At 47.2% G+C, this 14,068-nt stretch overlaps 1 protein-coding gene across 2 annotated transcripts in view; it reads left to right on the forward strand.

The window, feature by feature from the left end:
• Arhgef3 (Rho guanine nucleotide exchange factor 3) overlaps positions 1 to 14,068 on the forward strand; it is a 294,787-nt gene that overhangs the window by 102,741 nt on the left and 177,978 nt on the right. For both annotated transcript variants that reach the window (XM_075988889.1, XM_075988890.1), the window contains exon 3: positions 235 to 301. In XM_075988889.1, the coding sequence (XP_075845004.1) occupies positions 235 to 301 (67 nt within the window). The remainder of the gene's footprint in view (positions 1 to 234; positions 302 to 14,068) is intronic.

A 14,068-nucleotide genomic window follows, 5' to 3' on the forward strand; every position in this document is an offset into this window, starting at 1 on the left:
GTGTTTGCATCCTGGAGTTGCTGTGGGTTTGATTTTCACAGGTAGACAACAGACTCTTCTGTGAGGCTGTGGGGCCAAGCAGGTTTTGGGGGTGAAAGTAGCTGCTGAAGTCTCTGAAAGAGTCCTCCACTTCATGCCCCCAGCCGCCCGTCCAGGGGGCTTTCCTCTTGGTGAGGCAGAGCCTCCTCTGTGCATCTAATCCCTGGACGGTAACATTTGGTTTTTCTCTTCTAGACCCAAGCGGCCGAGGCAGAACAACTTCTCAATGTTTCCCTCTCCCAAAGCTTGGAATTTCAGAGGGGTAAGTAGTGTCTGTCCCGAGTGACCCTGCCCCATGATGGGGATGTGGTATGCTACACTTTGCTCTCCTAACAACCTTCACCTGGGGGCAGCACCTAAGTGTCCATGCACGGGTGACATCACCTGCCCTGGACACAGACCATGTGGCTGTGGGATACTCATGTGAAAATGTCAAGGTCTATCATGACAATGTCAAGGACTGCCTCTGTGGTGCTGCGAAGCACCCAGTTTGCCTGGAGGTGGACCTTTGTCTTTTTGCAGGGTTATCTGGTTATGCAGATCTGTATTGCAAAGTCCATCTCGGGTCTGTAAGGCTGAGCTGTGCACACTCTCCCAGGCTGGGGTCCTAGAGCACAGCATCCCTGGAACACCTAGTTTCCTCCTCTGTTTAGAGAGGAAGGGTTCGGACTCTGTGTGCTAGCAAACCTGCTGTGTTTGTGTGTGTGGTAGCGAAAGCCTTTGTAGTGTAAGTGTTTGCCGTTCTGTGGTTCTTTAGCTTGTGAAGGAGGAGGATGCTGAGCATGCTCACCCGGGCCCTGGGCAGTTGTCATAAAGGAGGGCTGAGGTATAGAGACAGGTTGTGAGTGGTGTACTGGAAAGATGAATGACCACATTGTTCTAGATGTGAGGTGCAGAGGGGAACGCGTGTGGGAAAGATCTGAGGGTTAGGAGTAGCCGAAGATCAGAGAGGGATATCACGATGCTGTCAAAGGCCTGGCAGCGTGAATTGTGCAGCAGAATCTGCATCGTTGCTCCGAGAAGCATCAGGCTTGCGGTTCTTCTTAACTGTATCCATAAGAGTTGGTCTGTTGCCAGGTTCAGGAAGAATCAGCATGCTACATGCTTACACAGTCGGTTAGCCTTGCTCCAGGTTGCCTTTGTTAGCAAACACTTCACTGCCCTCCCCGCAGTGCCCACTCTTGAAACTAGGTGTGTCTCCAGCCCCAGCAATGGATGGTAGTGTGCCCATCTTTCACCAGACCCAGGGTGCCGCAGATGTATTCACACACAGACACTGAGAGCATTGTTTGGCTGGCCTTGGTGGGGACTTTGAAAACAGAGTGAAAGATAGATCAGAGCGGGAGGAAGGAGAAGGGCAGTGAGGAGGGGCCCCAAGGGTGTGTTGAGCCTCAGTACCTTTGTTCCTCTTCTGGTTGTAAGAGTGCTTAGCTCAGAATCTCTGTCTGTCTGCCTGTGTGTGTGTGTGTGTGTGTGTGTGTGTGTGTGTGTGTGAGAGAGAGAGAGAGAGAGAGAGAGAGAGAGAGAGAGAGAGAGAGAGAGAGAGAGGCTCTGACATTCTTTCTTGTTTCTGCCTTCCAAGGCTGGAATTAAGGCAGGCTGTCATTCCACCTGGCATTTTGTGGGTTCCACGGATCCAAACTCCAGTTATTTGACAAGTGCTTTAACCATTGAGTTGCTTTCCTGGCCCATGGAACTATGGCGTTCTTGCTCTTGTCTGCAGATGAGCTGGGAAATGCTTCACAGGGACCCGTTGTCCACAGAGCAGTGCTGGAGGCACGATAGCTCCGCGGACTGTGGGAGACATTTTAGATACCTCCTTGGCTGTTTCTCTAGGGCCTACTCTTTACTTAGGAAGACATGTGGAGACTCTTGGGTTTAGAAGGAAATACAGTATAGCCTCAGCTCTCTCACTGAAGCTGAAGGCCTAGTCAGGACTCTGGTTGCCTTCTGGTGATGAAGTCAATGTAAACCGTCTCAAGTGAAGAGGGAACTGATGGGTTAGGATTAGGGTTGGGGCCTGGGCCACCCAGACAATGTCCCTCCTAACGACCCGAAAGTCTGCAGTTCTGAGGTGGTATCTTATGTCTTAGATGTCTGCCTCTCCACAGAAGAAAGTGACTTGCCTGTGACCACACATGGTAAAGTAGCGCCCAGACTCCAGCTAACTGTGCCTTGAGTGGCACTTTCGTGGGACGTCTTTTCCATATAAAGTTATTTGCAAGTGGTAAAATATTTATGCTATTTGTCTCACGCCAACTTTCCAAACAAACAAGGGGCTGGGCAAAGACATAATGCAAAGTAAAAAACCCAGTAGAAAAATTGTGAGGGATTGGGACAAACCGTCCTAAAGAGGACATACAAAGTAGTCAAATTCATTTTAACTGATGTTTTAAAATAACAAAGGTAGTAAAAAAAATAGCAATAGTGATGTATGTCCATTGACCTCTTACCCTGCGTAAGCATCACATGCTCTGGCAGACATGATCTTATCCCAGTCCTCAGATGGTGAGAACAAAGCCAGAACCATCACCAGAGTTCCACAGTGATGAGACAGGGGGCCCAGTTTGCTTAAATTACATCTTATTGATTGATTGATTGATTGATTGATTGATTGATTGATTGATGCGTGGCCCAAGAGGGGTGCATACATGCCGAGCGTGTGCGGATGTCAGAGGACAACTTTGTGGGGCTTGGTTCCTTCCTTGCACCATATGGGTCTGAAGGGTCAGATTCAGATAATCAGGCTTGGCGGCCAGTGCCTTCACCCACTCAACCGTCCTGCTGGCCCTGGGTCTAGCCTGGCCTCAGAGTCTGTTCTCTTCGCAGTGTGGTTGTATGACTAGTGAATATGATGTGAGGGAGACGGTGTGTGCGTGTAGTGCGCTGTCTATAACGTGATCAGTTCTTTCACGATGAGAAGCGATGAGAAGCCATCCAGTTCTTTCTGAAGGGAGATAATACATACATAGTAACATATAGAATAAATACATAGGAAAAGTTTGGGAAGCTGTCATTCTTGATGGTCCATCTGAGATGGCTGAGAGCTTCTGGGACGGTTGTGTCGCCTCTGGACTTTTTGTCATGGTGAATTCTCTAGAGAGTAGGTGTGCTGCACCTATAAATATCAAAAGAATATGCATGGTAACTGAAGAAGACCTTCCATTATCAGAGTCTGCTATAAGCAAGAGGAGGTATATTTAGCCGGGTTTGGAGCTAGAAGGCCCTGCTAAGAGACATCGTCAACTGATGTCATACAAGGCCTTTGAGGACTGATAAAATCTGGATATACAGAAAGGGCCTGTGTAGCATGAATAATAAAAACTCAGAGACATATTGGGGTTCAACCTGAAGATCAGAAAAGCAAAGCGGCCTACCACTGGCTCTTCCCATTACCTCAGACCGAAATGGCGACCCTGCCTCCCCTAATGCTCAGAATGAGACTGAGCTGAGACCTGTCTCCTCCCATTTTATATTCCCCTCTAGCAATGGGATTAAAGGTGTGTGCCATCACTGCCTGGCCTTTATGGCAGCTTCATTTATTAAACACTACAGGCCTGCTTGTCCCATGACCAAAGACACGTGTCCACATCTTGTCCCCTACCCCCACTTCTGAGAGCCTAGGAGGTCACCATGCACACTTGTGGTTGGGCATTTTACTATACGCTACCCCTGGATAGTCCAGACTCCGAGTTTGGTAAACAGTCCTTGGCTGCTATAACAGAAGCTTAAGTGATAAAGCCAAGTGCTTTGGCTCTGGGGTCAGAATGCCAGAGAGAGGACTTCAGCCTGGACACATGTCAGCATCAAATCCTTATGGGAGAGATGATAAAGTCATCTTTTAAAACCCAAGGCTTAAGTGATGGTGCGCACAGTGTCCGGAATAACGCCTCCTAGGGAAGTGTGCAGGAAATATTAAGTCTTTACTGCCGAGGTGCCCTCATACCTGACGGGCACGTTTTCTAGGGATACCCATTTAATAGATGTCTCTTTGATGTGAGATGCCCTTTAAAAGGGAAACTGCCCACGCCCATATCTGGTTTCCTCTGAATCCCGTTTCTCTCATTTTCTTCAGGCAGCAGAGCAGCCACCCTGGGTATAGCCTGATACCTGGGAGGGTCAGCCCTTGTCATCTTGACTTGCTGACACCAAAGCTGTGGCAGGTGAATGGCAGCTCGTCTTTAGATTTGCGCCTTTGTCGTTTGTTTTGGCCGTGTTCCAGACCTGTGGGGATAGAGTGGACTTGGGTGTCTCTTCTTCAGTACACAATTGAGACTGAGTTTGTAGCTTCCTTTGTTTGCCTTAAGTAGTTAATTAATTAGCTTCAATTAATCTCCTGCTGGTTTCCTAATTCTGCCGGTTAAAGGATGCTTGAACTTTGGGCTCATTAGGGAATCGTCTGAAAGCGACAGAATGTAAATTGGGAACTGAGTGAAAAGAGGCAGGGTAGTAAAAACCTAATGACTTGACTTTGGTACCTGGAGCCCACGGGAAGGTGGGAGAAGAGAGCCAGCTTCATAGGTGCCTCCAACCTTCACATGTGTGCTGACATGCTCCCCCTGAAAAAATAACACAGAAAAAAGCCTTCAAAAATAAATTCACGCAAACAGTGTAAATGTGTACTCAGGTCAAAATACTACCTAAGGTCATTCCTCAGGCTTATCTGCCTTTGTTTTTGTTACAGGGTCTCTTTCTGTCTTAAATCATGCAGATTTGCCCAGGCTGGCTGGCTAACCAAAGCCCTGTCTGTCTGTCCTCTTCCGCCCTCAGTGCAGAGATGACAAGTGCGTGCTACCATGCCTGGCTGTTCCCTGAAGATACTATTTTTTTAATTAAGTTATTTTTTAAATACCTGTATACCTGCATACCAGAAGATGACATCAGATCCCATTATAGATGGTTATGACCCAGACCCACCATGTAGTTGCTGGGAACTGAACTCAGGATCTCTGGAAGAGTAGTCAGTGCTCTTAACCGCTGAGCCATCTCTCCAGCCCCAGAAGACAGATCTTTTTCAACATACAGAGGTATGGGAAGTTTTTAAAGAATGGGGAGAGAACTGAGTCTTCTCTGGAACCTGCCTCCTCTCTGCCATGGGTGCAGCAGCTCTACAGACCAAATTTAAGTTCCCTCAAACTGTGGAAATGCAGCCATGTTCAGAGACACCCCCCCCCAACACACACAGACACGCACACATGCACATATACACAGACATATACACACGCACACTCACACACAACAGAGACACGCACACATACACACACAGAGACATACACACAAAGACAAACACACACACACAGACACACACACATACGTGCACACACGCACGCACGCACACCACAGAGACACACACGTGCATGTACACAAGAGACACACGCACAGAAACACGCAAGCACATGCACAGACATGCATGCACACACAACAGAGGCACACAGAGACACACGCACATGCACACACACACACACACAGGGTTACTAGTGACGAATTCTCATTGGTCTAGCTTTGTCATGTGAATACTCCCAAACCAATCATAAGTGGCCAGGAGATAGGGTCACTCTGTTCCCCACTGTTGCTTTTACTGTAACCATAGCAATATAGGGGTAGATTAGTCTCTAGAAGGCTAGGAGGCACTGAGCAGATGCCAACAATTTTTGTTCACTAAGTTATCCCTCATTTCTCCTCGTACAGTAAAATGTAGGCAGTAGTCTCCGCCCCTGGGCTCTGACTTCAGGTAGCCCAACTCTGAACTTCCTTTTTGGAATAGAGGTTATTCACTTAGTAACTGGTTTGTTTTTTCACTCCTGGCAGTTTGCTGGGAGCAAGAATATCTTATTCGGCAAGAATACATATCAAACATCGTCATCTCGAGTTAAAGAATAACAGGCCTGAAGGTTGTATTCTGAAATGGCTTATGGCACTCAGGAGGCTTGAGACAAGAGGGTGGCCACAAGCGGCCAACCTGGTCTGTAATGAGAAACCTTGTCTTAGCTCCTAGTGTACCCCCACCCTAAAGGGAGGGGACAGACAGACAGATCTGGGGACAGTTCTGTTTGATCAGTAGCCGCTTTTTGCCAGTTAGCTGAAAAAATTGCTGCGTAATTTTTGTTTGACTTGTTTCCTGGATAGAAGACACGTGGAACCAGCGTGGGGAGGCACTAGTGTGCAGCCACATGTGGGCCTTCTGTGGATTATTATTTGAATTTTATGCCTCTGAATATTGTGTGTATACATGGCACTCTATATACATGTATACGTGTGTATACATGTACTCTGGCGACTTGTGTCTCATGGGTATTAAGTATCTTTTGCTCCTCTCATTTGTGTTTTGCACATTTATTTTACTTACTAGCTGTTTACATGTTCTTCACACAATGTAAAATACTTTCTATTATGGAACATGTCTTCTAAGTGACATTTTCCATAAGTGAAATGTATACACTCCAAACCCAAATCTTACTGCAGTATGGTTACACTGAGTTCATTTTTAATGGATGATTCTGTGTGCGTGTGGTAATGGAATTCCTCTCTTGCTTGAGTTTTGGGTTCAACTGGACTCATTGTCATTCACGAGCTCCGGAGATCTGCAAGTCCTGAGCCAGCGATTTTTGTGCGTGATGCTTCCTGCCCACTCGCAGATGGCGCTGGTAGTAGAACCAGCTGCCTCTGACACTGGAGCAGCAGCGTGTACCACGAGTCCCTGACTGCTTGGCTAACCCACGTTCAGCAGAGGAGGAACATTCTGTGCGTCAGAATACTGCTAATGTGCTTCTGTGTCCCCAGGGTTGATTGCATCTAACATCCCATTTAGGAAAAAAGGGGGAAACAAGGCTGATTTTTTTTTTTAGAAGCAAAGCTCTGATCTGAGTTAAGAGAAGTAAATGATGTATCAGCTATGCATTTTAATTTATGCAGGTTCACCTAAACCTTACTGAAGAGGGCATGGAGGAGACCGTAGGATTCAGTGCAGGTGTTCGGCGACATGTTACTGTTGTTTCCTCTGGTAGTCCTCTTGGGGATGCTAGACCACGCCATGGCCTCTGTGCAGTGTGCACCCTAAAACCAAGCAGCAGCTTTCTCTGGCGCTAAACTGAAGATGCGGATAGCATGCTTGCTCCAGCAGCAGGGGAGGGAGGATTGAGTGTGGTTACTGAAAGGATTCACTCGGTTCCTTCCTAGGGGGTTAACATGATTATCATTTTTACAGTGTGTGTGTCTTGTTGTCAGTGGTTTTATCATGAATCGTGACAAACACGTGAGAACACTGGAAGACAAGAACATTGAGCGTTTCCTCTCCAGAAGCTGCAGCTGCTAGTGTTTGCTCTCCTTGTTGGTTGACTGTGGACACGGGGTGGATTTATTTTGCTGACACTTCAAAATTTGCAGATACCATGACTTTCTATTTCTAAACACTCCAGCAGATAGATGCCTAGAATAAGGATGCTGGCCACGGTATTGTCAAATCCAGCAGTTCCCAGTTCCTCTATTTCCCATCATTGGTTGTGTGTTCATACACATGCACGTGTACATCTACCTTAGGATGTCGTTTAGCCTGTTTTTCAGTCCTTAATATTTCTTGTGAACTGGTAGTTTAGGACATGGTTTACTTCAGATTGACCCCCTGGGGTTGCTACTGGCCTCTCACTCACAGGCAGTTATGCTGCTTGTTAATCTGAGCTGCTGCGTGCTGCAGCCAGATGCTCCCAGCAGCCAAGGCTCTGCTGGGGTGGCTAGCACTGCAGATTTCTTTCCACCGTTTTAAATGGAGCTCTAGGCAAAGAACAGGTACTCTATTGCCCCAAGAAAGTGATGGTTTATTTAATGAAAAGAATACTCGGTTGTGGGGACCTGGGCTCTTGTCCCCAGGCTTTTATCCTTGTGAGTGGCTCCGCTGGGTACATGGCGGTGCCAACTCTGGGCACATGGCGGTGCCAACTCTGCCTTGATTGACCCATAGCTCGCAGAACTGTTTCAGTTGTCCTAAGGAAGTTTTGATTGGTCAGCTCCTCTCTCTGGCCTTGGCCAGCTGGCTTGTGGTCAGAAGGGCTGCTCTCTCGACCTATTCATCTGTAGCCAGAGAATCAAGTCCAAATGGGTTTGCCATTTGCCAGTCTGGGCAGGTGATCAGCTTCACAGAGACTCAAGCTCCTTAGCCAAAATGTTTCAGGTTCTTGTGGGGATTAGATTAAATACTTTATGTCAGTTCCCCACGAGTCTGTGATTAAGTGTTGGACAAGTCGGCCCGTTCTTGCCTGGTTTCTCAGCCTAGGATCTCACAGCCAGGCAGTATTGCTCTGGGCAGCACAGCTGAGGGGTGCATTACCTGGGAAGGGAGTGTGGGAAAGACATCCTAACCCCGTTTCTAGGCTTCTAGTGTAGAACACCTTTCCCTTTCCCCCAGTATTTTTCCACTTTTAATCAATAGACTCAGATCCTGGATCATGGGAGACAAAGTCCAGACGATTTGCGGTAATTAAGTCTTAATGCATCTTGTGAAGTTTGGGGTTGTCTCAGTTTGGGATTTATTGTGTTTGTCTCTCTACTGTGTCCCTGACCAAATTCTTGTATTGCTTGTGATTTTGACGTGGGAAAAATTATCAACTCGTTTTGAGGTATTGAGGTAACTCTCGAAACTATTGGCCTCAGTAGATCAGTTTAAGAATTGGAACAAGAACAACAAAAATATGCATGGGAGTGTGTGTGTGTGTGTGTGTTTGTATTTATGTGGGATGTATATACATATGTGGATGTTGGGGTCCAATATTAATCGTGGGTGTCATTCAGGAGCTGACCACTTTGCTCTTTTTTTGGGGGGAGGTTGGAGGTGACAGGTTCTTATTGTGTAACTAATGCTGACCTAGAACTTGCTTTGTAGATCAGGCTGGCTTCAAACTCACAAGGATCCTCCTGCTTCTGCCTCAAGCCTTGAGATCAAAGGTGTTTGCCACCACTCTGGCTTAAAGGTCTGCCACCACCTTGCTTTTGAGACAGGGTCCCTCACTGGTATGCAGTTGGCATATCCGGCTAGGCTAGCTGGCTGCGAAGGTCCGGGAACCTGTCTTCTTGGGCATCCCAGCACCAGGATTTTATAAGCACACACCACCGCACCTGGCTTTTTAAAGTTTATGTGCTGGGGATCTAACTCAGGTCTACATACTTGTTGACAAAAGCACTAACCAGCCCCAGGGGAAAAAAAATCTTACTCGTTTTTCTTCACTTACAGTATTAACCTGTTGTAAGCGATCACTTGAAATGTGAAGGGCAACAGATTGAAATCTTGTATTAGGAATTTGTGAACTGAGATAGCTTTCTGTCACCATGATAAATATCTGAGGTAAACAACTAAAGAAAGGGGGCGGGGAGGCTTATACTGACTCATTATTTGGGCATGGCTGCTTGTGCCTAGTGCTCCAGCCCTGTAGCAACACAGGGTATCATGGCAGGGACATGTTGTAGAGGATTCAACTCACCCCATGGTGACCAGGAAGGAAAGAGGGACGTAGGAAGGGGACAGGGTTACAATATTGTCCCAAGTACCTAACTTACTTTCCCTAGATGCAGCTCACATACGTTCTGCCAATGGCCCCAGTTCATGGACCAAGCCTTCAACACATAGGTCTTTAGGATGCATTTCAGTAGAACTTAGCAGGGGTCACAAAGAATAGTTAGTGTTCCGGTATCATTCTGTTGCTGTGTTACATTGCCTGAGGAGGAGCAACATGGGCTGGAAAGTTCGTTTCAGTTCCCAGGCCCAGGTCCACTAAGGTATGCACCTTTGAGACAGCTTGTCAGGCCATAGTCACTATCAAGAGCTGAGAGAAATCAATGCATACACCGTACTCTGCAGCCCACTTTCCCAGCTCAGGACCCAAGCCCAGAGAATGATGCCGCCCACCGTGGAGGGGGCTTCTAAGTTAATGAAAGCAAACAAGATAGTCTCCTGAGAACATGGCCATGGACAAACCTGATCTAGATAACCCTTTATTGTGATTTTCTTCCCAGACCTTCAAAGTTGTCTCAGATTGGCAAAGAAAACTAACCACTATCACTCTTAGCTTTTAAAAAGGACTTTTTGGTGTAACAAACAAAAATTACTTTTCGTTCCACAGTATGTAGTTTCCCACCCTGGGACTTGTGTGATTAAAGTCTAATGAATTTTTTTTCTTAGGAGGGATCTCTACTAGGCACCAAAGTTTATGGGAAATTTCCAAGACTTCCCAGAAAGAGAGGGCTTGTGGTGTAGGCTGTTCAGAAGTAGTAGCATTTGGGGCTCTCAAAACAGTCAAATCTCCCGCTGTCTCTTCTCGCAGGCTTTACCCATCTTTTAAAAACTATTCTCTTATAGTTTGTATTTTCGGTTGTGAGCCTAGCCCTTAACGGCTGAGCCATCTCGCCAGCCCCTTTCTCATCTCATTATTGAGTGACTAAGAGCCCAGCATATGTGCCGCGAACACACTTGTCCTCTTTTCCCTGACACCTGTGACTCAGGACATGACCTTTCCCTCTCAGTTCATCCGTCATCCTGACATGGTTCATCAGATTCTCCAGTGAGAATGAATGGCTCTCGAACCTCATCTCCCACTCCAGTAAATGCCCTTCCTTCCACTTTTCTGCTTGCACTTGGTTTCTGTTTTAGAATGCTAAAGCTGTCTTCTTATATTTGTGTATAATTTTACGCTCTTGGCCCCAGACTTCTAAAACCTAGGAAGAAGTATTTTTGCTACTGATCTCATAGGGCAGGTGCTAAGAAAGGACAAAGGAGCTGAAGAAATCCTTAGTAGGAAGCAGGAAGAAGGGATTCGAAGAATCTCACTTAATTTTGTTTTAGCAGTTTTCGTAAATCGCCTTTCCCAGGATCTGTGCCCATATTTGTCGGAAGAAATAGCTCAGTTGCTGAGATTTCCTCTAAGCTGAGCTCTGTTCCTCAACCTTGACGCTGGGGTGATTTCTAGGACCTGATCTCCACTCTCTGAAGAACATTTTTGTCTGTCTGTGATCTGTGGTTGCTCAGAGACTCACTTGGCTACTCTTGCTTACAGTTGCTGGTTCATTTCTTATGACCTGACGGGTTACGGTGGCATGGTGAAGACCCACCGCAAGCAATTTTCTTTCCACTGCTTGTGTGATAGCTTCAGCCATCAAAAATTGGTGTGGGCTTGCTATCGTGGTTTCATTAAAGTGCCTGTCATGTGGGGAAGTTATAACCCGTGATGGGCGAGGAGGCACTCAAGTCCCCAAGAGGACCCTGTCCCTACAGTGGGCTCAGTGAGCAAATGTCCCAGCACTGGGAATATAGTCAAGCCCGCCTAGGACTGACCATCCAAGGTGGCTGAGGAACAGCCTTGAGCAAAAGTGCTGGTGGGAGGAGGCAGGATGACCTTGAACTTCCGACCCTTCCACCTTCCATCCACTGGGATCATAAGTGTGCACTGCTGTGCTCAGGTTTATGTGGTACTGGGAATCGAACCTAGGGCTTTATGCGTGATACATAGGCAAATGTTAAATCATCTAAACAAGGTTTTTCTCCGGGAACTGTCACCTTTTCCATTAGCTAAAGGAGAGAATCAGAAGTCTTGAGGCTCTCATGAGCATCCAGAATCATGAGCTTTAAGGACACACATTCTCTAGCTCAGTTGTCACTGTCCTGATTGTAGGAACAAGGAAACATGAGTTTGGGGTTGGGGAGGAGACGATCTTTTTAAGCCACTGCATGCCTCCTTAGTTGGCTCTCAAAATGCTCTCCATAGGCTGGTTAGAGCTGCAGAGTCTTGGGCCCTGCCCTGCCTGGATCAGTGTCCACACTTCACAGAGGTTCACACTCTGCAGTTGAGGGGTCATACTGTTTCTAGTATGTGCAGAATAGCCCTTTGCTGACGTTGAGGGCCTAGCCTGTGCCGTGCTGGCCGGCAAGGCTACCTTGCTTGGATGTGGGACTCAGGGCAAGACAGTGGTTTGTGGGGAAGGAGGGAGGAAGCCCATGTCATCCTCTCACAGGACCCACATGTGGTCTAATGCATTTCCTGCCTGGGTTGCTTTATTGGAGTGCCCCAGTGGTCCACATTCTGCCTCTTCCTTGTCAGGCCACAGACAAATGAGGCCTCTCTGGGTTTCCATATCACTCACCCCCTGTCACATCTAGGTGTGTTTGGGGGGGGACATTGTTTTTAGATGGCAGTTTGCTGAGGGCAGAGGTCATTTTCCATACCCACGATGCTACCACTTGTCACGTGTCCACGTGGTTTGAGATCAGGCAGAAGGTAAGCAGAGCTCACATGGAGCCTTGAACACGCTGCAGATGCAGGATGCCAGTCACTAGCTGCAGCAATTATATTCTGTGCATGGTCTCGCTCCCTGTCCTCCTTCACCCCTGTCATTATCCTGGTATAGAAGCAGCCATTTTAGGCTTTCAAAGTGGGAAGAAATGAGAGGGAGCATGGTACTTAGAGGACTGGAGAAGACGTTTCAGATCCCGTGTCCACGCCTGAGTGGAAGCAGGACCTATGCGGATGCTTCCACTAACAGGCTCTGTGGCTACTAACCAGGAACCCCAGTGTTCTCTAGTCCCTGCCTCGGGGTTCCTATGGTGACGGACAGCCGTGATGAAGCAAGCATCCCACGCCATGCCTGCTGTGCGGAAGTCTCTCCTAACAAGGAGGCATTTCTGTTAATGGCTTCCAGGAGTCAGATGCGCATGCGGTAAGGGTCTGTGGTGAGAAAACAGCTCCTTAGCATCAACTGGTGGACTCTGTCATTGCAGAGGGGCCTGGTGGGTCCTTCTCATTGTGCTGTGGCTCGGCTTACATGCTCAAGGTCAGATTTCCTGCACATCAGACTGGCTGAGTGCCCTATGGTGGTTGTTTAATATCATTGAGGTTTGGATTGTCTCAGTTGTAAAATGTGCCTCGTAGTTGTATGTGATTCAAGGGGCTGTTGAGAAGGCTTCTGTGAAAATGTATAAAACTACACCAGAGTTTGGCACAGTGGGAGAATTTGCTGTTGCTTCCCCTTTATGGAGACCAGGAAATCCAGGTCTTACATAGTGGGTGACTCTCACAAGCCTGTTGCTCATGTGGGGCAGCCCTGATATTAGGGTCTGTGTTATGTAACCCTAACATTCATTATACCTGCCAGTAGTAGGAAATATCTACACCAGCACTCCCCAGATACCTGTTCTTGGGGTTCCCTCCTCAGTCCCACACCCTTATTTTGAGACAGGTGCTCATGTAAAATGCTTGCTTCAAACTCACTGTGTAGCTGGGGTTGACTTTTAGCTTCTGGTCCTCCAGCCTCTACTTCCTGCGTGGTAGAATTACAGACGTGTGCCGTCACGCCCAGTTTATGTGGTACCAAGGATGGAACGTAGGGCCTAGTGCATGCTGGGTAAACCCAGAGAACCAACCCCAGACCCAACAAATTCTTATATTAGATTAAAACAGATGGCAATAAAACCATTTTGATTACATTATAGAATGCTGCCTAATTTGTTTAATAACAAACGTCTTGTTACTTGTGGTATATATATATGTATGTGTGTGCACATATATGTATGTGTTTGCACATACACTAACAGCAGCAGCATCTATTTGTACAGATTGATATTCCTACTAGAAGTAGCCTAGCCATTGTCAGTACTCACAATGACTGTTTTTTGTTGGTTTGGTTGTTTTTTTTATTTTGTTATTTTGTTTTGTTTTTTTTTCCCCTGAGACAGGATTTCTCCGTGTAGCTCGGGCTATCCCAGAATTTGCTTCGTAGACCAGGCTGGCTTCAAATGCACAGAGATCTGCCTGCCTCTGCCTCCCGAGTGCTGGGATTAAAGGCATGAACCTGTATGCTCGGCCTCCTAATGATTTTTTACCGTGGCAAAGCTGCCGTAGCTGTATTCACTAGACAGGCTGTGCTGACTGTCGAGATTCCCTCTTAGAAGGAGGTGGTGGAAGGGTCCCTGGGCCCTGCCCCGAGATTTTATTTGCTCCTTCTTGCCATTTGTGCAGTTCTGCCCTAACTGGATGTGGCCTTCAGTGGGTGGGTC

Source organism: Microtus pennsylvanicus, chromosome 10, assembly GCF_037038515.1.
Source record: "Microtus pennsylvanicus isolate mMicPen1 chromosome 10, mMicPen1.hap1, whole genome shotgun sequence".
In the NCBI taxonomy this organism is placed as follows: domain Eukaryota; kingdom Metazoa; phylum Chordata; class Mammalia; order Rodentia; family Cricetidae; genus Microtus; species Microtus pennsylvanicus.